Source organism: Narcine bancroftii, chromosome 8 (genome assembly GCF_036971445.1).
Source record: "Narcine bancroftii isolate sNarBan1 chromosome 8, sNarBan1.hap1, whole genome shotgun sequence".
Taxonomy (NCBI): domain Eukaryota; kingdom Metazoa; phylum Chordata; class Chondrichthyes; order Torpediniformes; family Narcinidae; genus Narcine; species Narcine bancroftii.
This window is the reverse complement of record NC_091476.1, coordinates 161,393,901-161,421,682: the sequence shown is the minus strand read 5'-3', so window position 1 is coordinate 161,421,682 and position 27,782 is coordinate 161,393,901. Positions and strand designations below refer to the sequence as shown.

Sequence of the window (27,782 nt, the reverse complement as noted above, 5' to 3'; positions counted from 1 at the left end):
GGAATTACAGTACTTACTTGAATGAATGATAGAAACAGAATCTCTTCAATAATCACAAAATGCATAACTATGAGACCACAGAGCAAGATCTTTGGAATAGTTTATGGCCTGATGAGGACAGGTCAAATTGCCACCTTCCTATTATATAGGTCACTGATTCAGATTTTCCAAACAGTGACCTGCTAAACATCACTCAGGATAGTTATCAGGCAGAAGTAATGTTTCTTTTGAGAAGAAAACAACTGCAATAAGTGTCAATAAGTCATTGCATTTTTGAACATATAGGTTTGTATTTTTAGGGCTAGAAATGAGCAACTCACCTGGTCGAACAGATACATGAGGAGATTTAAAGATAGTAACTTCTTCATATAAAAGTTACATTGTTATGGAAACTACATAGAATAAAGGACACCCAGATTCATTAAAAACAGCAACTTTGAGTAGTTTTAAAATACATATATCCATGAAATCATTCACAATAGATATTTGAATCCATTCCTGAAAAACACTGTGGGCAATTAAAATAGTTCAACACACAGTTTACATTTTATGTATTTTTACAGGTGCAATTCAAGCCTCAGATCTGATTTTTAGTAATGGTTTAAGTACATGTGACGAAGTTCATTAGCCATTATCATAAATGCAGTTGCATAATCTAAGCTGACTGTTTGAAATTCTACGTACAATGTGCAATAAATACATTCATTCCATGGTATATTAATGGTTCTTTATTACATTGTTAAATATTTGTTCATGTCCCCTTAAAATAAATGTTTGTATTTGCTCTTTACATATCTATCCTCGTATTTATTTCATATCTTCCTTTCATAGAATGTCCCCATTAAAAGACCAAAAGGAAATTTTGTTTTCAACATTTTCTTAATAATATTTGCTGGGTAACTCTGCCTGTATTTGGGTTTGACCAGAATCAATTCACAGTGCCTTACAAAGATACACACTGCTTCACAAAACCGTCATGTCAATATGATTAATCGAAAGTCAAATCCAGGCAAACTTTAATAAACAGATCAGGATCTGCCTTTTCAGATTCTCAAGCTGCAAATGAATTTGGGTAATTCCTTCCCCAACAAATGAAAAAAAAAATACAGTATTTAGTGTTTATAGATAAGATTTTGTGTGTGGGTATCTGCCTGCAGAATATGAATCAACTTTCATTAATTCTCAAAATAAATGTTCATTGTTGCATCATTTCTGAATGAACACAAGTGTTTTTAATGAATCACATCAATCTTCTTACTGAAATGGGCAACCTGATAAATGCTCACAGAATAAATAATCCCAGGAAAACTGAAGAAAATGCAGCTGTCCTAATGCCAAGAGAAAGGTTCATTGAAATGAATGGCAAAATCCTGAAGCTCTGTCTCAGCAAATATCAACAAATTAATAGATTGTCAATCATTTCATATGCTCCCCACCACAGCTGCAAACATAAAATACCCAATCTGAAATAGAAATCTATAATCTTTCTTGACAAAACCTCAAGAAAACAACCAACATACTTGTCAATGTCACATGTTCACGTACAGTACTAGGACTTTATTAGCAATAAAATCATGTTACCACAGAAACAAAAAACTCAAAATGGCACTAATTCTGTGACTGCATTCCTTTATCCACGATGATAATGCAATTTATGACCCATTTCATTCTACCCATGTGAACAACTGGTTTTAAAACACCAGCGTTTAAAACATGAGAATAAAAAGATTGGCACAACAGCAAAAGAATGATAAGTTAGAACAAAACAGAAAGAACATTTCAAACCAATACTGTAACATTGATGTTGACTAGGCCTGAAACCTGCAGCCATAAAAATTCACGTCACTTTATGAAGACAAAGAATTTTAAAATGCAACAGGATTTTTGTTTAAAATAGAGTGATTGAATCTGTGCAACAAGCCAGCCCAAGTGTTTTTTTTTTGTTTTTTTTTTTACACATGAACATTAAAAGAAAAGTACACTCAATGCTCCAATGACAAGAACTTATATTTTTGCTTCTAAAATGGAAAATAATAAAATAGTTCTTAAAAATAAGATGTAATCCTAAGACATCTCAAGCACACAAACTGTCTTTTTAAGTTCTTGGTATTGCAATTTGTATCCTGTGTTCTTAAGCACAAAATGGCTCAGAATGGGACCAGTTGATACAGCATTTCACAAGGACTTGGTGCTGTCACTGTTCCATCCATCTTTCATATATTCAATTTATCTTCGATTAAAGCGGTTCTTGAAAAATTTAATTGTTTTTGCCATCATTGGTGCGATTTCTAAAAAAAATTGTAAATTTAATTTAAATTCACCATTTTCTTTATACATATTGCACAACCATATTTCAGTTTTTGACTATGGTTTTACAGATCAAGCATTCATTGGACGATAAACCTCCATCCACATCTCTGCAGGATAAATTGCCTGCACTATTCAAGAAACAGCTGATATCTGATCACAATCTTCTACTTTTCAACATCAAAATTACTGATACCAAAACGATATACTACAGATAGTAGGAATGTGAACAGCTTGTACTAGATCCTACCAGGGAAAAGGTAATTCTAGATTTAGTGTTGTATAATGAACCGGATTTGATAAGGGAAAATCGAGGTAAAGGAGCCATTAGGAGGTAGTGACCATAATATGATAAGTTTTAATCTGAAATTTGAGAGGGAGAAGGGAAAATTGGAAGTGTCAATATTACAAATGAATAAAGGGGACTACGGAGCCATGATGGAGGAGCTGGCTAAAGTTGACTGGAAAGATTCCCCAGCAGGAATGAGAGTGGAACAACAATGGCAGGTACTTCTGGGAATAATACAGAAGGGGCAGGATCAGTTCATTCCAAAGAGGAAGAAAGATTCTAAGGGGAATAAGGGTCAACCGTGATTGACAAGGGAAGTCAAGGACAGTGTAAAAATAAGAGAAGAAATATAACTTAGCAAAGATGAGCGGGAACCCAGAGGATTGGGACACTTTTAAAGAGCAACAGAAGATAACTAAAAAGGCAGTAAGAGGAGAGAAGATGAGGTACGAAGGTAAGCTAACCAAGAATATAGAGGAGGATAGTAAAAGCTTATTTAGGTAAGAGAAGAGGAAAAAATTAGTTAAGATCAAAGTTGGGCCCTTAAAGACAGAAACAGGTGAAATTATTATTGGGAACAAGGAAATGGCAGATGAGTTTAACTGAATCTGTTCACTAGGGAAGGCACAAACAGTAATAGTGGACAGAGGACCTCAGATAATGGAGGAACTGATGGAAATTCACATGAGGCAGAAAATCGTGTTGGGTGGACTGATGGGACTGAAGGCTGATAAATCCCCAGGGCCTGATGGTCTGCATCCCAGGGTTCTTAAGGAGGTGGCTCTCGAAATCGTGGATGCATTGGTATCATTTTCCAATGTTCTATAGATTCCGGATCAGTTCCTGCAGATTGGAGGATAGCGAATGTTATCCCATTTTTTTAAGAAAGGAGGGAGAGAGAATGGACAGGAAATTATAGACCAGCTAGCCTCACATCAGTGGTGGGGAAGATCCTGGAGTCAATTATAAAAGATGAAATCGCACCGCATTTGGATAGCAGTAACAATATTGGTCCGAGACAGCATGGATTTACTAAGGGGAAGTCATGCTTGACTAATCTTCTTGAATTTTTTGAGAATGAAACTATGAAAATGGACATGGGAGAACCAGTGGATGTAGTGAACCAAGACTTTCAGAAAGCCTTTGATAAGGTCCCACCATAAGTGATTGGAGGGAAAATTAGGCCTCATGGTATTGAGGGTAGGGTACATGGATAGAAAATTGGTTGGCAGATAGGAAACAGTAGGGATTAACGGGTCCCTTTCAGAATAGCAAGCAGTGACTAGTGGGGTACTGCAAGGCTCGGTGCTGGGACTGCAGCTATTATATACATTAATAATTTAGATGAAGGAATTATGTAACATTAGTAAATTTGCAGATGACACAAAGCTGGGTGGCAGTGTGAAATGTAACTCCCAGATCTGACCGCCATCTCTCTCCTGATCTCTCTAAATCTGAATTTGCAATTTAATTTTGAAGAGCAAAGTACATCCTAGATACAAATTTAGATGTATTCCCCAGCCAAATCGTTCGTTCCATCTTATTAACTTCAGGTGGGGCCAAGTTTGGTCCCCATCTTTCTCTTAGCTGGAGAAAGCAGAAGAATGTCCCATTAGTTCCTCCATACTTATTTCTTAGTTGTTCAAAAGACATGAGATCCTTCCGTTTAACAATCATCAACGTACCTTATTCCTTTGTCATACCATGAATTCAATATTTTGTTACCCAGATTCATAGGAAGCAGCACATTTTTACATAATGTGTCCTCAGTGATATACCTGCTTTTGTCCCGATACATTCATTTATTTCCATATTCTAATCATATGTATTAATGCAGGATTATCCATTTTATTCTTTATTGACTTAACATTCCACATAAATAAAGTCCTTCATTGTCTCCTCTTTTACTGAATTCAATCCCATTCAAATCCACGAAGAGGGACTAAAGATGATCAAAATCTTGCTTGTACTTAAAATCCGAAAGTCTAAGTTCTCCCAATTTATAGTCCATGTTAACTTTTCCAGTGCAATTCTTGGTACTTTGTTATTCCATAGGAATTGTCTTATACAATTATGTAATAACTTAAAGAAAATTTTAGTTAGTACAATAGGCAATGATTGAAAGAGATACTGTAGTTCATTTTTATATAATTTGCCCTTCCTAATAATGTAATTGGCAAATTGGTTGTCCATCTATCAATGAAAATTGTTTCTAGTAGAGATATACTTAAGCTTGTACAAGTTCAGTAAATTATTATCTGTCATTTCCACCTTTCTTTTTTTATATCTTTCATACATATCTATATTTTTAAACTTACTTTTGACTTGAGGTTTCTTTGATTCATAGACTCCTCCTCCACTGTTGGGAGTTGTCAAACTTGATGCTGAAGAGCCATGGCTGGTGCTGGGACCTGGACTATCAAAAGACTGGTTTCCTCCCCCACTGCCACTGTTACTGTGCATCTTTATCCTAATTTAAAAAAGTTTTAGAATATTAAAAAACATCTAACCAACATCCTAACTCATTTCACAGATCTGCAGTTCAAGAGTTCAAAGTTTCTCAATATGAGAAAAGTACAAGTGAGTTTTTTTTTATATTTTGGGCAAAATGATATAAAAATATTAAAATAAGTTGGAGCTGGAAAAGAGTATTCAGCCCTTTGAACCTGCTTGGCCTTTCAATAGCATCGTGGCTGGTCCTTAATCATGTCTCATTCCCTTCCATGTCCCTTGATGCCTATTGTATCAAGAATTTTTTTTTTTTTTTTTACAAAGATGAAAAATTACTTGGCCTCCATAGCCTTCTGAGGGAGAGAACTCCACGATTCACCATCCTCTGAATAATGAAATTTCTCATCTCAGTCCTAACATGTTTTAATCCATATCCTGTGACCCCTGCTTCCAGCATTCAATCTCTCAAACCCTCTTAGAATCTTATATATTGAATGTAAATGTCACTTTTACTCAATAAAAGATGCAATTAATGCTGTGACTTGTAAATTAAGGTGTACATGCTTCATATCAAAATAGACATCACCTTGGTGGTGCTGGAATAGACATTCCAGTGCCATGCCTTTCCTGTCTGCGCCTCACATCTCTCGGTGGCTTTACCTCAGTGTTTAGGAAGGCCAGCTTTGCCTGGCGGCCTGTTTATAAAGAACAAGCATCTTACTCATTTTATTCCATAGATCTACTGCACCCATGTCAGTTCTAATGAAATATTCTAGAGGTTATAGCTCAAAATCTTATCCAACAGGAGCATGTTTACTGAAAACTGGGAATGCAATTCACATTTATAAATAATTAAATTTTAAGATATAGAATTACAGTGGATTATGCATTCATCAAACATTAGATAGATACTTCTAAAATGTTAATTTGGAAAATACTTCCAAGACATGACAAAATTCATGATCACATTTTAAGATAAATAAGAATCTCAAAGTTGGCAAGAGAAATTATAATAATTTTGTATTATTTTCTTTCTAAATCACAAAACCCTATAAAATTACTGAAATGACAGCATAGTCATTAATTTATGAGGTAATAATTAAGAATTCCAGACTAATGATCTGAAGAATGGAGTTCAAACTCCACAAAGCAGCTGGGAATTTAAATAGTTAATTGGATAAAATCTGGAATGAAAAGTAAACCCATAATGGTTACCATGAAAATACTGGATTATCTCCTATGAGGAAGCATCTGCTTTCTTTTCTGATCCTGGCTCACTGCAATATAATTTCACCCTGAAGTATCCCAACCAGTTAAATCAAGTTGCTACATCAAAATGAAATACTAAAACCTGATAAACTATCCAGTAAAGAACTGGATTAGTCACCAGACTCTGACACTATAAGCAAATCCAACCTATAAGATTTGGAAATGTGTACTCATAAGGAGAGCCATCTCACAAATGTGTAAAATATCTAAAAGTACTCACTCTATCATATCACATGACCAGATTATTTAGTTAGCAACAATAATCCATCACAATTCTCATATATATATTATATATATTTTATATACATATATATATATATATATCCTGTATCAATGTTGGTGACAGCACTGTGGCATACAAGAGGGATGGTGTGGCCCAGGGAGTCCTTGGCAATGTAGAGTAACAAAGTGTTAAATGTACTCCAAGTTATGGACTTAAATATCCACATAAAAAACAGATTAAAAGTACTGATGGATGAGAATAAAAAACACAGGTTGAATTCAATCCAATGAGCTACGGTCATATTGTTCCATTCTCAAATTAAAGTGAGGACGATGGCAAAAGGCAGCATTTATTCACCAACACTTGCTCATTCATGTTTACTCTCAGTTTCCTCAGGAAACAGCTCCAAACCTTACAGTATTCCTGGACGAAAGAGCTGAATTCCAGAAATACAAGCATTGCATCAAATAGTTTAATCAGTATGATATCAAAAGGAAAAAGTCAATAATTTGAATCACAACCTTGCTTCCATCAGAAGGACACAAGTAGAAGTAATTGTAAAATGTTCACCTCCATTTCCAAACTCTTTAGAAAATGAAGTAATCCATATCTGGACAACATTACCTTCACCACACAAAAGGAAAAAGACAACAAGAATAGGTGAACACTGCATGAGCTTATAATTGGCAAAAAGGGTTTTGAACCACACGAGTGTTAGTCAATGACCCTCTATATATTAAAAAAAAAGTGGTTAAACTTTCAATTGCATTAATGTTCCAAAATCTTCTCCACCAACAATATAGGTAGGTCATTATTGACTAGTAACCTACTGGGATCAGTCACATCAAAACAAGGTCTACAAAAGCAATTACAATTTGGTATTCTTCAGTAAGAGATCAATTTCCCCACTTTCTAAAGTTTCTTTACCCATTATGAAGGCCAAATCTGGTGAGTGATAGATTTCTTATTCGAATTAGTACTACACCAAAAATATTCCACATTATTCCATTAAAGTATTAGTATCTAATCTGCCACCCAATATACATCCATGACTCATCATTGTGATCACCACAGTTACACAGTGTGCTACCCACAAAATGCACTGCAACAACTGTTCAAGGCTAACCAATTCAAGATTTTGCAATCTCAGTATCTCCACCATTTAAAAAAGATTAAAAGAGCAAGAACAAATGGATTCAACTTGCAAACCCTCCACAGTGTCACATGTTCTTTCTTGAAAATATTCTGCCAGTAACTGGTTTGGCCCAACTAAAGGAATTTCTTACCAAAGAAATTCATCACATGATCTACCAATGTTCAGGTTTATGGCATAACATTCTCTAAGATTGCTTCACATCAATGCCTACTTTCCTTAAAAAAGTTCCCATTGCCTATACCAAGTCTTTTTTTTATATTTTATTTTCAAAGATTCATGCAAATGGAAATAAACAAAACATTTTCTTGCCACGTAATAATTTACAGAGTCCAGTATTTTTTCCCTACCCTTCCCTTGTTCCTTCCCCACCTCTTCCCTCAACTTATACAAACACACAATAACAAAAAAACAGCCTAGTACCAATGGAATCTACAACCTTCCTCTAAGTTCAAAAACCCTGAATGTTGTAAACCATAGAGGGTAAAGGATAAACAATAAAAATTAAAACACATCATCTGTGCCACAACCCCAATTCACTCTCTATACCTGGCGAGATGGCTTGTTTCTCATCTCATTACTCGTTTTGGGGGGGGGGGGCTAGGTGGGTGGATATAGATCATATCTGTGCAACTAGGTGCCTCAGATGCGGCTGCCATACTTCAATGAATGTGTCATACTTCTTCCCACAAAGTTCATCTATTGGAGTTTGGTTGGCACATGTGCGGTGGGTTCGCATATTGGAGTTTGGTTGGCGCAGGCACGAGTTAAAGGCACGAATTCAATATCGTATGGCCAACTGAACTTCAATACACGAACCTACCGTGCATGCGCCAACTGAAGACTCACACATGCGTACAGGAATCAAGATGGCTATAGACCCCGGGACACCAACTACAATTTGGCTCTTACATGGTAACCCTGTATCCCTGTTATAGTTTATCAAATACAACAAAAATCTACAATGAAAAAAAGATTTGATTAAAAAGTTTGCTTTAAGGCTTCAGTACTCCACGTGCGTGGCCAAAATTCCAACTTACGTCCATTCGAGATACGACCAATCCCTCGGACCCAATTACGGTCATAAGTTGGGAACTACGTGTATTGTGCTTTAAGTACATTTATACTGAAACACTAGGAAAACCAAATTTGTTAAGTAAATGGTTATTCGTTATAGCTCAACAAAAATACATTGATTTGACTAGCCAACAACATTGCATTCATGAAAAAAGCACTTTACCCTTAGGTTTGCTGGCATGAGCTGAACTAATACTTTGAGTTATAGCACGTAGCTTCTGCTCTCGTTCATCATGAAGACGTAGATACATTTCACGCCATGACTCAAATTCTTGTCTGTCCTGGTTTTTAAAGTCTCTCTGACAATGTCTTAACCACAAATGATCGGTTTCTTCAACAAACACCTATTTGATAACAAAATGAAAATGACATTGAATAATTCAGTTTAGTTTTCAGCAACGGGTACAAGGAACACAAATGCATTACAAAGGTTTAGATGAGTCGTCAGGTCAAATTTAGCCAGTGAGAACTTCAGGACTCAGTGCAAGGCCAAGTGCAATCCAGCATGTTACATCGTTATGTGCTTCTGTGTCATACATTAAACATGCAGAGAAGTTCAAGCTACAGTAATATAATTGATCTTCAATGCAACTTTCCAAGAACATGAACGTGTTAGTTTGAGTACCCCTAGTCAAGGAAATCCTATTAGAAAAATATTCTAAAATTCAATAAAAAATTTAAAGGTAATCAACTGAGTTAATCGCCATCTGTTTGAATTTCTAATAGGATCCAGCAGTAATGTAATTGTCAACCAAGCAGAATCTGCCAAACCAGTCCAAATGTTTGGAGAATTAATGGTCCGATTAAGGATGTGTCTATCTGAGTGGCACGAGCTCGTGGGCTGAAACAGCCTGTTACCGTGATGTATCTCAAAATTGAAAATTGAAAATTGAACTGAAAAGATACAATACTCTGTTATCACTAGCCACTCTTGGAGTTAGTACCCTCTTGACCAATCATTTTTTTTTCCTTAATTTATCTTAATGAAAGAGAAGCCATGGCTAAGTGCAGTACGTGATACATTTGCAACTTAGGTGATTCCCCAAAATCTTTTATTTTTATCGTTCTGGTTGCTTGCAAAATGCATTTGTTGATGGTCATATTTTGCTTGCTGGGATTAAGAATACCAGACATGTGTAAATTGGTTGTCCATCCATTAATGAAAATTTCACCATTCCTGATTATTTGTTACAGAGTTAAATTCCTCTCTTCTCTCACTTATAAAACTTTATCATGGCAAAGGGATATTCCAGAAAAAATAAATTAAAACATTTTCAGTTATAATATTAACTAAATAGCATATTTCAGATTTATTGTCAGTGTACATACATGACATCACATACAACCCTGAGATTCTTATCCTGCAGACAAGGCAGAATTACCACTTCTTGGTACCTGTAATGCAAAACTGTACACAGTGCATAGATGTAAACAAATAAAGAAATGCAAACAACTGACTGTGCCATACAGAGGGAAAAAAACCCAAACAATTTAAGTGCAGAAATAAGAGTCCTTAAATTGAGTTTGTTGTTGAGGAGTCTGATAGTGGAGGGGGAGCAGCTGTTCCAGAACCAGATAGTGTGAGTCTTGTGGCACCTCTACCTCTTTCCTGATGGTAGCAGCGGGAACAGAGTGTGTGCTGGGTGATGTGGATCCTTAATGATTGCTGCTGCTCTCCAACAGCAGTGTTCCATGTGGATATTCTAGATGGTGGGGAGGGTTTTGCCTGTGATGTCCTGGGCTGTGTCCAGCTCCTTTTGCAGGGCTTTATGCTCGGGAGTATTGGGGTCCCCATACCAGACCATGACGCAGCTGGTCAGCATGCTTTCCACCACACCTCTGTAGAAATTTGCCAGGGTTTCCAATGTCATACCAAACCTCCACAAAATCCTGATGAAGTAGAGGAGCAGACATGCTTTCTTCATGATGCCGTTGATGTGTTGGGTCCAGGAAAGATCCTCCAAGATGGTGACTCCTAAGAACTTAAATTTACTCACCCTCTCCACCTCCTCCAATGATCACTGGATCATTCCTGAAATCAACAATCAGATCCTTATTTTTGGTGACATTGAGTGCGAGGTTAGTATTGGTGCCCCATTTGGCCAGGCTTTCAGTCTTCCTCCTGTATCATCAGCTTTTTTTTAATATATATACAACCCACTACCATGGTATTGTCAGTGAATTTGTAGATGGTGTTGCTGTTGTACCAAGCCACAGTTGTAGGTGTAAAGTAAGTAGAGCAGGGGGCTAAGTACACAGTCCTGTGGTGCTCCGGTACTGATGGAGATTGTAGGGATGTTCTTACCAATCCTCATGGATTGTGGTCTGTAGGTGAGGAAATCAATGATCCAATTACACAATGGAGTATTGAGTCCCAGATCTTGGAGTTTGCTGATCACTTTTGAGGGGATGATGGTGTTAAATGCCGAATTGTAGTGGATAAAGAGCATCCTGATGTATGCATTTTGCTATCCAGGTGTTCCAGGGCTTTGTGTAGTGCCAGGGAGATGGTATCCACTGTAGACCTGTTGCTATAATAGGCAAATTGGAATGGATCCATGTCGCCGCTTAAACAGGAGCTGCTATGCTTCAACACCAGCCTTTCAAAACACTTCATCACTGTTGATGTGAGTGCCACTGGTTGATAGTCATTTAGGCAGGTTACCACTCTTCTTGGACACTAGTACAATTGACACCATTTTGAAAAAGATGGGTACCTTGCCCTGCCAGAGTGAGATGTTGAAGATATTTGTGAATAAGTCGATCAGTACAGATTTTTAATACTCAGTCAGACTGGATGCTTTCCTCGGATCATAGCTACACCAAGATAAGGAAGGCCTACCATTCTTTCCTGAGGCCACACTGCTCCTGAATTCAGTCCACACGTCATCCTCAGATGCAGACAGAAGGGGATCATCAAGGGACATGGGGGTGGTCCTTTCTTCTTCTTGTGGTCGAATCAGGCATAAATTTCATCAGGGAGTGAAGCTTTGTCTTCTACTGCACAGGATTTTGTTTTGTAGTACGTTATGCCATTTAGGCCTTGCCACAGCTATTGAGTAGCCCTCATGGGATACTCATGGATCATTAACATCCAAAAACTCCACTTTACCCAGGAGATGGCTTTCTGTTCCTCATACCTGCTCCTTCTGTAGTGATTGGGATCTCCGGACTTAAATGCCTGTGATCTGGCTCTCAGCAGGTTCTGGATTTCATTGTTCATCCAGGCCTTCTGGTTGGGGAAAACCCTGAACGATTTGGTGAGGATATACTCATCTACAACTGTTTTAATAAAGTCTGTGACAGGTCTGGTGTAATCATTCAGATCCTCAGTTGAGTCCTTGAACACCACCCAAACCACTAAATCAAGGAAGTCCTGAAACCATTCTTCAGCCTCCTGTGACCACCTTCCAGGTGTTCTGATCTCCAGAGCCTCTTTTTTAGGCACTGACTGTATGAAGGCAGAAGGAGTACAGCTAGATGATCTAACTTGCGAAAATGTGGCCTCAGGAAAGAATGGTAGGCCTTCCTTATCTTGGTGTAGCTATGATCGAGTGCGCTGGGACCCAAGGAGCAAGTTACATGCTGGTAGTAATTGGACAGGATTTTCTTGAGGCTGGCCCAGTTAAAGATTTGTAGTGCATCAGGGTGGACCATTTCTTGTTTACTGACCACAATGTGAAACTCCACAGGTGTCTATTTGTAATCAGCATAGGGAGGGATATAAACTCCGGTGAGAATCACTGATGAGAACTCTCGGGATAGACAGAGGCTTTGGATTTAGTCGAGATTTATTTTAAGGCAGTAGGTCGATTTATCCCCAATGTCTGTGCACCACCCAGTATTAATGAAAAAGCACACTCTGCCCCCTCTCCCTTTTCCAGAGTCCGAGTTCTGATCCAGTCTGTGAATAGTGAAACCGTCTGGTTGGATATGGCATCCAGGTGTTTTCTGTTAACCATCCCTTACAACAGTCAGATTAACCCAGAACATGTGCTGTTCTTTAAATTAATTTTCTTACTTGCTCAAAAAAAACCTTAAAGAGAAGCAATATGCAGCCACACGTTAATAATATTGACTGAAGAATTTGTCCTGTTAACAGGCACAAAAGTAAATAGAATAAAGCCTTTAAACACTCAATAATCTTGGAGGTAGATCATGGTAAAGTCTGCACATCAAATGCTGGGTAAAGAATTTATACACCTAACCTGACATGTCTGCTCGGGGTATTACACATTTCAATAAGACCACCTCTCATTCTTCCGAACTTCAGTCAATTCTTGAATAACAACACTCTCACCATATAAATTAGCCCAGTAGATTTCATTGGGACTGCCTCCAATCCAAGTGTACCCTTTCTTAATGAGTGGACCAAAACTGTGCAGTACTAAAAAAATTGTAAAAATATTTCTCCATTTCTGAATTCCTACTCTCTTCTTACTTTTTCAATCTGCCTGCTGCAGGTTTGCAATTCGTGCAAATCTCTGTACATCTCTCATATGTAAATTTTCTCTATTGAGGTAATAGTCGAGTTTCCTACTGGCAGAGCATGGAGTAAGTTGTTTTTAGGCAGTGCTCCAACCTTTTAAAACTATATCTGTTACGAGCCCAGAGGACCCCAAGACCCAGCAGCAACAAATATTCACCAAGACAAATGGTTACTTAAACAAAAGTTGCTTTTAATTATCTTTAAATATGAAAACAGAATCACAATTTAACTTAACTTACTTAACCAAACTTAACCTCCTTCTAATTCTAAGCACGCGTGTATGTGTAAGTTCAGAAAAGTTCTTTGGTTCACTGTCCAATCTCACTTCTCATTCCTCCAAGTTCATTGGTTGCAGGCAATTCTTAAACTGTGCACAGAATTAAACATCTATAAAGTTCACCAGGCTTTGGTGCGGAAAGTTAAATGGTTACCACTCAGGAAGGTTTTCAGAGAGAGATTTGTTGTTCCAGGACCTCGACAACTGATTCCTTTTTAATCAGCCACTCCAGTGTCTTGCTGGCGAAACTTGCCCCATCAGGGTTCTCTAGATGAGAACTTCTTTCTTTTAGGTCACCACAGAGTTCCTTTCTGTTTCACTTATTCCAAGTGAAACATTAGACAGCCAGTCCTCTCCTCTTGCATGAACCACAAGGGCTTTGACCAAGCTGTCTTCCAAATGGGGCTTTCCACAAGCTTGCCAGCTTGTCCTGTTCCAGTCCCAGCTGCCTCTGCTGGCTGTAACAGTGTAGAATGATTTCTGTGTCTCTCTCTCTCTGTGTGAGAGAAAACCTGTTTGACTCTCTCTGCTTGAAAAACCACATGACCCTCTTAGAACAACAAGACCATCAGCAGCCCCAACAAGATCTTTCATCTGTTGCCTTTTGTAAACAACAATCCATTAGTGAAGTCGCTTGAGGACTCTCCAAACTCTTACAAGTGCTCTGAGGCCCTGATATGTCTAACATTAGCAGAGCTCCAGTATTTCAAATAAGATCTGTTTCTAAGTGTTTGTATGTAACCTACTCTAACAAACCTTTCTCAATTTATCTCCCAAAAATATATCTATATACTCAGTCACATATCTCACTTTTGAACAGCCATGTAACTTTCATTTTAAAAAAAAGAGCACCTTTTGTTCAACTTTTGAAGATGCCTGCTACAAGTGGTGTACCTTTTGCAAAAGGCAAGAAGGGGAAAAATGGAAAGAAGGATGAAAAAATCAAAGGGCACTGAGCAACAATATCTCTCCATTATGGAATCAATGTCTCGAGTGGAAGCTGCTAACTTGAGCTTGGAAAACATTGTGCTTGATTTGAAAGATTCAGTTAAATAGACTAATGCACAGATTTTAGAAAATGTATCTGATATACATAGTAACAACTTTAAAGATGTAACAAGAATTTAAAGGAAGTGACAGTGTTGTTGGAAAAATCAGACAAAAATATATTGATTTGGAAAGCAGGAATTGAAGATTGAATTTGAGAATCTTTGGTCTACCAGAAAACCTGGATTCAGACAATCTGCTGAAATTTTTTTTCCAATCTGCTGGGAGAGATATTTAAGGGGATTTTGAAGAATCCCCCTTTCTTGGATTGAGCAGACCATGCATTGAAACGAAAACCATCTCCCGAAGAGCAACCACAACTAGTTATTATGCTTTTATTATTTTCAGACCAAAGAGGCAGTTAACTGTGAACCTCAAAACCATGGGACTATAGAATATACGATTCATGGAATATTACCTGCAAGAAGTTCTTAATGAAAAGGAAAATACAAAGAAGTAATGGCTGAGTTCTACAAATGGAAATGCAGACCTTCCTTCCTCTTTCCTGTGCATTTGAAAATCTTCCGACATAATGGTCAACTTGTGTGGTTGAATTATCCAGAGGCTGGATGGAAATTCCTCCAAGAAAAACTTGCTTAACAACCAACCTGAATCTATTGACTTGGCTGTTTGATCTGTTATAATTAATACGCTGGTACTGTTAAACAGAGGTGGTTCTGTTTTGCTGCTCTACTGCTTAATATCCTTTTTTTTTAAAACATATATAATGCTTTCACTTTTTCTCTTTTTCCCTTCCTTAGTGTTATTTACAATTAATGTAATTTGTGGATGTTAGTTGATATATATGTTAGTCTTTTGTATTTTGTTTTTAAAAGTAGAATTTGAAACTAGATATCTTTTGTCTTTTTTTTTTAAACTGTTTTATCTCCTTTTCTTTTTTAAACTGACTTGTGTATTTTAAGTTTTGTTTGTTTTTTTTTAGAATTAGCTGTTTACCATTTAATTGGATTTTTTTTTCTTTATGAAAGTTCAGAGACATTTTAGAGTGGCAGAACATTCTTCCACTTTTTTTGGATTTTCAGACAGCTGTGGTTAAGATTCCAGTGTTTATGAATACCAATCTAAAAATTGTCTAGTTTCTGTGTCCATCCTGCTGGATCCAAGGGCACATATTGACTGACTGCCGAAATCAAAAGTATACTGCCTTTGACCTTGTAACTAGTTGCCAAGCAACGGAATAGACAGAATATGGGCAAAGTTTCAGTTTTATTTCAGATTGTAAAATACACACATTTTTAACCCTGACAGGTGTAGATTAATAGGTAGGTATCTGAAATGACAGGTATATCAAAGAATATGGGGAGAAGGTAGGGAAGTGGACTGAATGGCAGAATGCATCAGTTTGTGTTGGAAAGATAGAGTAGATTAGACAAGCCAAATGGCCGACTGTACTTCTATCTTATGGTCTTACACTGAAAAAGGTCCTGTTTATTTATGTACAAGATATTGAATGTTAACGTACAACTACAGCAAACCACCATTTAACTAGATTATTCTTATATAAGTTTATAGTCATATTAAAGTGACGGAATACTCTCCTATTCTTTTCTTCTCTGCTGTGAGAATCAGAATTAAATGTAATTTTGGAGACTTGCCAGTTTGAGACCAGGGATTAGCGTGTTAGCGTGCAGCTCTATTGCGGAACTGTTCAGTGGTGGGAGGAGAGTGGGGGCTTTGCTAAATTAGTTTTATTGTATCTGGGTAGTTGTGAGAGTTCACTCTTAAATATAAATCTGTTCCGTACTTTGATCTTTGCCATCTTTGGGAAATGTGATCTATGCAAGCACAGAAATCTTTATTTATACAATTTTAAAATAAACTTTTAAATGGATAAACAAAAAGATTTTAAAAAATGTTTCAAACTGATATTATCTTTGTACAAGAGACACACGTTTGCAAAGAGAACGTTCATTCGTTGTCTCAGTTTAAAGTAAAGTATCGATTTTTATTAACTCTAAAGTTCCCTTTGTGCATTTTAAAATGATTATGGATCCCATGGGTAGATTCTTAATAGTTATATGTACCTTGAATAATAAAAAAGTTGCCTTGGTTAATATATATGCTCCTAATGTTCACCATCCGGATTTTTTAAGAAGGTGTTGGCTTCTTTACTGAATCTAAATGAATATATACTGATTATGGGTGGAGATTTTAACTGTTGATTTAATCCAATGATTGAAAATTCTTCCTTTAATCAGACACTTCCGAATAAATCTGCTAATTTTATTAACTCTTTTTTGATTGATTATGGATCGGTTGATATATGGAAGCTTTTATATCCTAAAGACAAAAGCTTCTTTTTTTTCCTCATGTTTATCATAGTTATTCTCAGATTGATTATTTCTTTATTGATACTCGTCTGGTTCCCTTGGTAATGGACTATCTATATGACGCAATTGCTGTTGCCGATCCTGCGCCCTTGAAATCCTCTTAAATTTTCTGATGTTACTTCCGGAGCTCAGCAGTGGCAGTTCAATTCGACTTCAAGATGTGAAGTTTGCAGACTTTATTAAGGAACAAACTTCTCATTTAAAAAAATATAAATAAATTCAACTGGGAATGTCGAGCTTAATTGTTTGGGATTCATTTAAGGCATACCTGAGAGGACAAGAATTTCTTATTTAGCAGGGTTAAGGAATAGTACAAAAGAACAGTTGTTATTACTGAATTTTTAAAAAATTTAAATTGATAAATAATACTTGAGGAAACCCAATATGGATCTCTATAAGGAACTCCAAATGCAATATGATTTATTATTAAAATATCCGATTGAGAGATAATTGTTTAAATCAAAAAGCCAATTTTATGTACAAGGAGATAAATCGGATAAATTATTAGCTGGACAATTAAAGGCAGCTATGGCTAAAAGACAGATTCCTAAGATTTGTGAAGGAGATGGCAATATTGTATATGATCATGATGAAATTAATAAGGAATTTCAGGATTTCTATTCTGATTTATCAATTTGCTGATAACATTATAAATATGGAAAGATTCCTGCAATGACTGAATATCCCTAAAATTTATTGGAAACTCCAATATCAGAAATGGAAATTTTTAAAGCTATTTCCTCTCTTCAATCCAGCAAAGCCCCAGTCCTGGATGGTTATACTGCTGAGTTTGTTTTAAATGCTTTGTGAAGGGTGTTTAATGATTCTGTATCTCTTGGAACTTTGCCATGGAGATTTTATGAATCATCAATTTTGTTAATTCCTAAGAAAGATAAAGACCCTTTAGATTGTGCTTCCTATAGACCAATATTGTTGAATGTTGATTCCAAAATTCTTTCTAAGATTTTTGCTTTCAGATTGGAAAATATTTTCCTCAGATAATTTCTAAGGGCCAAACAGGATTTATAAAGAATTGTTATTGAGGGGACGTCACGTGATGCCATAAGTTTAGGGTTAGGATGTAGAAGCCTGACCCTCCTGGGAATTTAAAAAAAAATACAGTCTAAGAAATGTTTTAAGCTGTTAAACATCTTCTATAACACATTCAAAATTCCTCCAAAGACAAAGTAGCATCTGCTTTACCTAGAGCCTGACATGAAGAGAAGATCAAGAAGGATTGGAGACCCGCTGCGACTCAGAAGCAGGGAGTTAGCATAAAAGCTACTCCATGGGTAAGTGCTCCTGCCGAAGGGACTTCCACCAATGTCATTCCTCTGCAGTGCTGGGGAGAAGGCAACAGAGAAGAACACGGAAGCACAAAGCGGGTGCACGTGCCTTCTGAAATATCATCAGAGGAGGGAAAAGAGGAGTCAGGCTCTCAACAAATTAGCCGTGAAGAAGAGGAAGATGAAGAGGTCGTCCAGTTAATGGAAGTGGAGGTATTAAAAGAAACTAAAGCTCTTAAAAGAAAAAGTACAAGACATAACCAATATGGAATTATTAAAGAATTCCATGAAATTAGAAGAGAATGAAAGGAGAAATAAACAGAGTTGTGGATGTTGTTAATAAGTTGAAAAAGAAAATTGATAAAATGGATGGGAAAATGAAGAAAGCACAGGGAGAAATGCAACATATGGATGATAGAGTTACCAGAGTGGAAGATTTAACCACTGCCGTAGTTATGGAAAATCAGGTTACAGGAAAAAGGTGGAGGTATTAGAAAATTTTAGTAGAAGGTAAAATATTTAAAAAGTGGGTCTTGAAGAAGGAGTGGAGGAGCAAGATCCAAATACTTTTTTTGCAAAATGGATTCCTGAAGTATTGGGTGAAGCACATTTTGAGCAACCTATCAAGATCGAAAGAGCACACAGAGCTCACAGACTTGCAAATCGGAATCCACGTTCTGTGTTAATTAAGTTGCTTTGGTATCAAGACAGAAAAGATTTTGACATTAGCAGCAGAAGGGGAAAGAGCAGGGGTTAGAGTTCTATTTACCCCAATATAAGTGTTGATTTATTAAAAAGAGAAATTAAATCAGTTAAGAAGATTTTTTTTGGGAAAAGAGATATAGATTTGTGCTATGACATCCAGCAACTTTGAAAATTTTCTTGCCTGGAGGTGAAAATAAGTTTTTCTTTGAGCAAGCAGAAGACTTTGTGCAAAATCTCCCAATAATCCAGAGGGAATAAAGAATTAGAAGTACAACAGTTATGGACATGATTGAAGGGACTAATACTACTTGGTAGTATATAATGAATGGCTAGTTTAAAACACTATCTACTTATCTTTCCTTTGTCAATCTTTGGAAGTTATTGAATCCATTTTTTTGAATGTTTCCTTTCTCTCTCTCTCGTTTCAAGATTAAAACACCGGTGGGGGTTTCTAACTCTTACTGTATCATGTGGGTAAATGTGACCCTGGTCACAACCCATAAAATGGAGGGAATTAGGGTTGGGTATCTCACCAAAACATACTAAGGGAGGGGGTGGGTATTCTATTGTTTATATATAGTCATAAAAGTCATAATTTCAATGCTTTAAAAGTAAAATTTATTTTCTTTCTTTACCTGGATTTCAAGAGGGGTTACGCACCAATACATTGGATATTGAATAAGAGAGTCGAGGAAGGAGAGACCACAGGTTGAGGTAGAGGAAGGAGCAAGATGAGCAAAATAGTGAATTTTTAAAATGTGAACATTAATGGGTTAAATGGGATGGTGAAAATAAAGAGGGCTTTAGCACATATTAATAAAATGAGAGAAGATTTGGCTTTTCTACAAGAAATACATTTAGTTGAGAAGGAATATTTGAAGTTAAAAAGAGATTGGGTGGGTATGTGGCAGCTTCACCTTTTAATTCTAAGGCAAGAGGAGTGGCATTCTTGGTGAGGAAAAAATCTTCCAATTAAAATACAAAATGTAGTAATAGATTCAGCAGGAAGATATGTAATGATACATTGTCAAATATATTTGGAATTGTGGATCCTTCTAAATATCTACATGCCAAATGTGGTTGATGAAAAATTTATACAGGAAACTATTTTGAATTTAGCAGAGGCACATGAGAATATTTTAATAGGATATTTCAATTTTTGTCTAGATCCAGTTTCTAGACAGAACTGCTAGGAGTATCAAGAGCTAAAGCAGCAAAAGCTACATTTGTTTGATGAGAGATTTGCACTTAATAGATATTTATCCTAGAGAAAGAGATTATTCTTTTTATTCAAAATGACATGACTCTTATTCCAGAATCGATTTATTTCTAATGTCAGCACAGCTACAGGGTAGAGCATTAGATGCAGAATAGAAAACGAGAATTTTATCTGGTCATTCACCTTTACTAATGACCATTACAATGCCAGACAAAGAGAAATCAGTTTATAGATGGAGATTAAATCCATCATTATTAAAAAGATCAGTCTTCAAAGATTTTATTAGAGAACAAATACAACTCTTTTGTGATACAAATCTGAACTCTGAATGACAAATTTGTAATATGAAACACTTTGAAAACATATCTGAGAGGTAAAATTATGTTTTACATCAAAAATCAAAAAGGATTACTTGAAAGAGGTAGATTGATTAGAACAATAACAGTCTTGGAAAAGGATCTTCAAAAAAGAAGTTCTGAGAATTAAATATAGACAATTAATTATTATAAAATTATAATATAACACACTATAAAGGTACAGAACAGAAAAGGCGATCACAAGAACTAAACAGAGATGTTGGTGAGAGATCACAAAGTACTTGCATGGCAATTGAAAGCAGAATAAGTATCAAGAATGATTAATGCAATTAAAATTATTTAAATGTCATTAGTTACAAACCTCAAGAAATAAATGAATTGTTTAAGAAATTAAATTCTAAATTGTATAGTTCAGAAACTTTACAAGATGAGAATAAAATAGATATATACCTATCTCAGATACATTTACCAAGACTGAACATGGTAGAACAAACAGAATTAAGCACTAGTTATATGCAATTAGAGGTGAATGAAGCAATTAGTTCTTTACAAAGTGATAAAGCACCAGGAGAAGTCGACTTTCCACCTGAATTTTATAAAGAACAAAGATTTTTTGATTCCTATTTTTATGGAAGTGCTTGATAAAGCATCAAGAACGCATATGCTTCCAGAATCTTTTTCAATAGCAATAATTACAGTGATATCAAAAAAGATAAGAGTTTCTTTGAAAGCTTCATCATTTAAACCTATCTCATTGCTGAATGCAGATTATAAGATACTCACTAAAATATTGGCAAATAGGGTGAATAAATTATTACCTAAATTAATTAATATGGACCAAACAGGTTTAGTTAAAAAGAGTCAGCAGATAATGTGGCTAGATTACTAGTATTATACATTTAGCACAATAAAGTACCAAAATGTCACCATGGCCTTAGATGCAGAAAAAGTTTGATAGATTGGAATGGGATTTTTTGTTTAAAGTTCTGGATAAATTTGAATTTGGACAAACCTTTATAAATTGGATTAAGGCACCATACAACAACTCTAAAGCTAAAGTAGTAACCAATGGTCGTAAATCTACTTCATTTCAACTGATGAGATCAAGTAGACAAGGATATCCTCTATCTCCAGCTTTGTTGATATTAGCCCTAACATCATTTAGCAGAAGTAATTAGAGGTGATTTGGAAATTAAAGGATTTAAGGTTGGTCAAGAAGAGTACAAAATTAATTCCTCCTATGGGATACCCTCAAAGCATATTTGAGAGGGCAGATAATTGGATACACCAAGACAGTGAAGAAAGAATATATGAGGGAGGTGGATGAATTGAAAAATTATTCACTTAGAAAAGGATTATCAAAAATCAGCTCAGAGGACCACTACAGGGCTCTAGCAAACAAGAAAATGAAATATATGCTTCAAACATATAACACGGAAAAGGCCATAATACAGTAAAAACAAAAATACTATGGATTGGGTGAGTGAGCACATAAAATCCTCTCTTGGCAGTTGAGGGCAGAACGGGCCTCAAGGATGGTCAATGCAATACAAACTGGGAATAGTAGAACCACGTATAAACCAATAGAGATCAATGAGATCTTCAGGGAATTCTACGAGTGTCTATACAAATCAGAGCTAACAGGGGGGCCTGATAAAGTCAAAGGGTTCCTATTCAAATTTGGACCCAGAAGAACAGATCTTCTCTTTGCAGAGGAAGAGATAGGAAAAGCATTGAACTTGCTGGAGAATAACAAGTCTCCAGGGGAGGATGGGTTTCCACCCGTTCTATAAGGAATTTAAAGATTTACTGATACCCCTCTATTTGGAGCTGGTGGACCAGGCAATGGAGACCCATTCCCTCCAAGAATCTTTTTCAACAGCAATCATTACGACGGTACTTAAAAAGGACAAAGATCCGCTCCTGACCTGCTATAGACCTATCTCACGGTTAAATAAAGATTATAAAATTCTTGCCAAAGCCTTGGCTAATACATTGACAAATTATTTGCCAAAACTAATAAACAAAACCAAGCAGGCTTCATGCAAAGAGACAGGCAGCAGACAATATTGGCAGACTGTTGATTATAATTCATCTGACACAAACCAGAAATGAAAGGGGTCTGGCTGTGGTCCTGGATGCAGAGAAGGCATTTGACAGGCTAGAGTGGGATTTTCTATTCAAAGTGCTGGAAAAATTGGGGTTAGGGCACAAGTTGTGACCAACGAACAAATTTCTCCAGCATTCCCACTGACAAGATCAAGTAGATAAGGATACCCGCTATCTCCAGTCCTCTTCATATTGGACATGGAACCATTAGCCAAAGCCATTCGACAGGATCCAGGAATTAAAGGTTTTAGAGCAGGCCAGGAAGAACATAATATCAACTTATTTGCAGAAGACGTAGTAATATATCTGACAGATGCAGTAAACTCATTGTCCAGGCTGCGCTCTACACTGGAGGTCTATGGGGAGATCTCTGGCTACAAAGTTAATTGGAATAAGAATGAAATTATGCCACTCACTAAGGGAGAACTACAGTCAATGTCAGCAGAACAGCTATCTGAAGTGGCCACAAAATGGGATCAAATATCTAGGAGTTAGAATGGATAACAACTTGAATAATTTATACAAGTTGAATAATACCCCCTTGCTTGAAAAAATATTGAGGAGGATTTAAATAGGTGGATGTCGCTGCCAAAAACCTTGATGGGAAGGGTCAATTAAGTTAAAATGAATGTGTTGCCAAGGCTTCATTGACTCTTCCAGACACTGCCAGTGGCGTTGCCCTGGGGATTCTTCCAAAATTTGCTCTCATGGATAAGAACATTTCTATGGAATGGAAAGGTGGCCAGGGTTTCTTTTGAAAAATTGACCTAGGATTATATGCCAGACTTCAAGAAATACTATTGGGCAGCCCAGTCGAGATATATCGCCTCATTCTTTGAGGGAGGAGATGTACTATCCTGGGCACAAATTGGCCTGCACCTGGTGTGTGAGAAGTTAACAGAGGACTTTATTTATAAATGGAATGCTAAATTGTTATCTGGAAAAGTAGGCAGTCCTATATTAAAACAAATCATCACCATTTGGAATACAATTAACCAATATTTAGGTATCAAAGTGGGGCTGTCCTCAAAAATAGGTCTTTAAAAGAGATAGATTGTGGGGGAGGGGGGTAGTGTAGGTAATTTCACAGAGCACACTACACAAAAGACATCTCATTTAAAATGTAAGAGCTTTGCTGAAGTTATATATTGAGGCTCTGAGTGATTTTGCAAAGACAATGGAACTGCTTTGAAAGGAACTTCAAAATCAGGTCCAAATGATAAACAGGATTCTTGAGAGAGAAAGAAAGAGAGATCAGTTCTACAGTAGCATTTGAGGCTGCAAAATGGCAAGCTTGCAGGCTTGTTGAAAACCCGATTTTGAATTTGTGAATTCTTAGTTCAGCCTGTTCAAAACCTTTGTAGTCCTTACAAGAAGAAATGGCTGGCTAGAGTGTTTCTCCTGAAATAAGGGAAACAAGAGGAACTCTGTGGTGACCTGGAAGACAAGATTATTGTTTGGAAAACCCATGATGGGGCCAGTTTCTTCAGCAAGACACTGAAGTGACTGATCAGAGGAAATCAGTTTGTGTATGTCCAACCAGCAACAAATATCTCTCTGAAACCAACAAAAACCTTCCTGAGCAGTAACCATTTAACTTTAAACGCCAGTGCCTGGTGAGGATTCATAAATGTTGAATTCTGTGCACAGTAATAAGAATTGCCTGATTGCCTGAACTTGGAGGAGTGAGAAGTGTGAATGGACTGTGAAACAAAGAACTTTCCTGGACATATACAGATTACATGCACGTGTGCTTAGAATTAGAAAGGGGTTAAGCTAAGTTAATAGTAATAAGTTAAAGATTGATCCTGTTATTATGTTTAAAGATAATTAAAAGCAACTTCTGTTTAAGTAAACATTGACTTGGTGAATTTCTATTGCTGCTGCTGGGTTTTGGAGTCCTCTGGGCTCATAACAAGATCTATAAGCATATACCTTTTAAAGTGGTTAAAGAACACTTTACATATCTTGGGGTTGAGATCACTAATAAATTTAAATATATATATACAAATTTAATTTTCTCCCTTTGTCTGTGTGAAATAAACACTTTCTAGATGGTCTCCATTGCCATAACTTTAATAGGTCATATAAATGCTATCAAGATGATAATTTTACCCAAATTTTGTATATATTTCAAGCAGATCCAGTTTTTATTTCTAAATCATTTTTTGACAATATTGACTCTAAAATTTCTTTTTATATATGGAATAATAAAAATACTAGGTTGAGTACATTTCATTTGCAGAAATTAAAGAAAGATGGTGGTATGGCTTTACCTAATTTTAGATTTTATTATTAGGCAGTTAATATTCAATATATTATTTTCTGGGTATATTATTCTAACAAACCTGAACGCCCACATTGGACAGATTTGTACAAAGGTATTCATTAGCTTCATTATTGGGAGCTGGATTTCCTTTTACAATTTTAAAGATTAGTAGACATATCTTTAATCCAATACTTAAACATACATCACAGATTTGGTTTCAATTTTGCATGTATTTTGATTTAAAATTTTTTAGTTTATCTAGTACTATTTATCTCAACATTTTTTTCCATCGTCTATAATGGATTAAGCCTTTGCTTTTTGGAAAAGCAAAGGGCTTGTCTATTTTTCAGATCTGTTTATAAATGGATGTTTAATGGCTTTTGATGTAATATCTAACAAATACAAAATACCTAGGTCACACTTTTGATATATCTATAAAATATAATATACCCAAGTCGCACTTTTTTTTAGATATTTCCAAGTTAGAAGTTTTTTGAATAAGATATTACCTCACTTTCCATTATCATATCAACCTGATATAGTTGATACTCCTTTTTCATTTGAATCCTTCCCATAAGGGTTTAATAGGTAATATTTACAATGATTTATTAAAATTGCAATCAATCTCTAATCATAAAATTAGAGAAGCTTGGGAATTGGAACTTCAGTCATTTCTCCCAGAGGAAAAAAAATTTGGAATAATCATTACCCCCTTCATTATGTGCTCGACACACAATGATTCAGTTTAAAGTGGTACATCAGTTTCATGTCAAAAGATAAATTGGTCCATATCTTTCCTAATGTTAGTCCTATGTGTGATTGATGCAAACCTCAAGTGGCCACACTAATGCATATGTTTTGGTCTTGCTTTGTTAATTATACTGGGAATTAGATTGCAACCTAATCATTGTCTGCTATTTTTGGAATTAAAGTTCCAGAGGTGGGCTGAGTTCCCACTTCTGCACATTGGGTTATAGCCTTTACTACACCGTTGGCCAGAAGAGCCATTTTATTTAAATGGAAAGATCCTAATTCACCTACTTTGATACAATAGTTCTCTCAAGTTACGTCATGTTTAAGTTTAGAAAAAATTAGAAGTTGCACTTTTACAACTTAACTCTGTTAAGTTTGAAGAGACGTGGCATCCTTTTATAAACTATTTTCATATGAATTCATTTGTATTTTGACTTTAATCTTCCAGACTGTTTTGGATTTCTGTTTTTTTTATTGGCAAGGATGAGAGAAATAGTTTGTATTGATCTGTTGTAGTGAACTTTCAGTTTAGGCTGTCTAGCCTTTTTGTTGTTGCTGCTATGTTGGTATGTTACATAGCGTTTTAACAATTTTTTTTTCTTTTTGAATATTCCAAATTGAGGAGAAAGGGATAATATTGTACAATATGTTATAATGTTATACACTGTATAAACTGAGGTCCTCCATTAGCCAGCTCCCCACCATGACTACCAGCCCCCCCACATCTCCATCGGGCACACAAAACTCAAAACGGTCAACCAGTTTACCTATCTCGGCTGCACCATTTCATCAGATGCAAGGATCGACAATGAGATAGACAACAGACTCGCCAAGGCAAATAGCGCCTTTGGAAGACTACACAAAAGAGTCTGGAAAAACAACCAACTGAAAAACCTCACAAAGATAAGCGTATACAGAGCCGTTGTCATACCCACACTCCTGTTCGGCTCCGAATCATGGGTCCTCTACCGGCATCACCTACGGCTCCTAGAACGCTTCCACCAGTGTTGTCTCCGCTCCATCCTCAACATCCATTGGAGCGCTTTCATCCCTAACGTCGAAGTACTCGAGATGGCAGAGGTCGACAGCATCGAGTCCACGCTGCTGAAGATCCAGCTGCGCTGGGTGGGTCACGTCTCCAGAATGGAGGACCATCGCCTTCCCAAGATCGTGTTATATGGCGAGCTCTCCACTGGCCACCGTGACAGAGGTGCACCAAAGAAAAGGTACAAGGACTGCCTAAAGAAATCTCTTGGTGCCTGCCCCATTGACCACCGCCAGTGGGCTGATATCGCCTCAAACCGTGCATCTTGGCGCCTCACAATTTGGCGGGCAGCAACCTCCTTTGAAGAAGACCGCAGAGCCCACCTCACTGACAAAAGGCAAAGAAGGAAAAACCCAACACCCAACCCCAACCAACCAATTTTCCCCTGCAGCCGCTGCAACCGTGTCTGCCTGTCCCGCATCGGACTTGTCAGCCACAAACGAGCCTGCAGCTGACGTGGACTTTTACCCCCTCCATAAATCTTCGTCTGCGAAGCCAAGCCAAAGAAAAAGAACACTGTATTATTTATTGCAATATAATGATGTTTCTGTTTTTACAATTCAATTCTGTATTCTATTCTCATGTATTGCTTACTTATACCTGTAATATGTTTAATAAAATTGAAAAAGAAAGAGGTAATAGTCTCCCTTTATGTCGCTCTTATTGAAGTTTATACAACTCTTCAAATTACTGGCATGGGTAGCTCAAATTATTTCAAGTTGAACTCTTCAAATGTCAAACATTCCCCTAAAATTGATCAAATTATGACACAACACACTATTTGGATGTTAACAGCTACCACTTTGCCTTTATGTCAAGAAAGTAAAAGTATTAATGAGAGGAATTATAAATGATCTGCAGATTAAAACTCAAATTATTATTCTTGATCGTGATATTATTATATCACTAATATTCATTCACAAAAAATGTACAAATTGCTGCATTTTACATAAAGGTCATTTAAAAAAACACAAACATTGAAGTAAAATAACTTTTGTAAAAACCCCCATTAAAATGCAAGATTCTGTACATTCTGCAGAATCAGGAAGTGAATTCATCAGCATAATGTTGGGAATTCTAGCAGGACAAGGTTCAAATGTTAAACTGTATGTCCAATCTAGCAATAGAGGAGCGACAGTTATTTCA

At 36.5% G+C, this 27,782-nt stretch overlaps 1 protein-coding gene across 8 annotated transcripts in view; it reads right to left on the bottom strand.

Annotated features, from left to right (window-relative positions):
* Positions 1–270: 270 nt before the first annotated feature.
* The window catches only part of eloa (elongin A), an 88,514-nt gene continuing 61,002 nt past the window's right edge, over positions 271–27,782 (bottom strand). For 7 of the 8 annotated variants that reach the window (XM_069895710.1, XM_069895713.1, XM_069895714.1 and 4 more), the window contains 4 exons: positions 8,933–9,113; positions 5,634–5,742; positions 4,915–5,066; positions 271–2,288 (listed from right to left, as the gene is read on the bottom strand). In XM_069895710.1, the coding sequence (XP_069751811.1) occupies positions 2,227–2,288; positions 4,915–5,066; positions 5,634–5,742; positions 8,933–9,113 (504 nt within the window). In that variant the 3' untranslated portion in view covers positions 271–2,226. The remainder of the gene's footprint in view (positions 2,289–4,914; positions 5,067–5,633; positions 5,743–8,932; positions 9,114–27,782) is intronic. The other variant, XM_069895712.1, reaches the window with a different exon arrangement.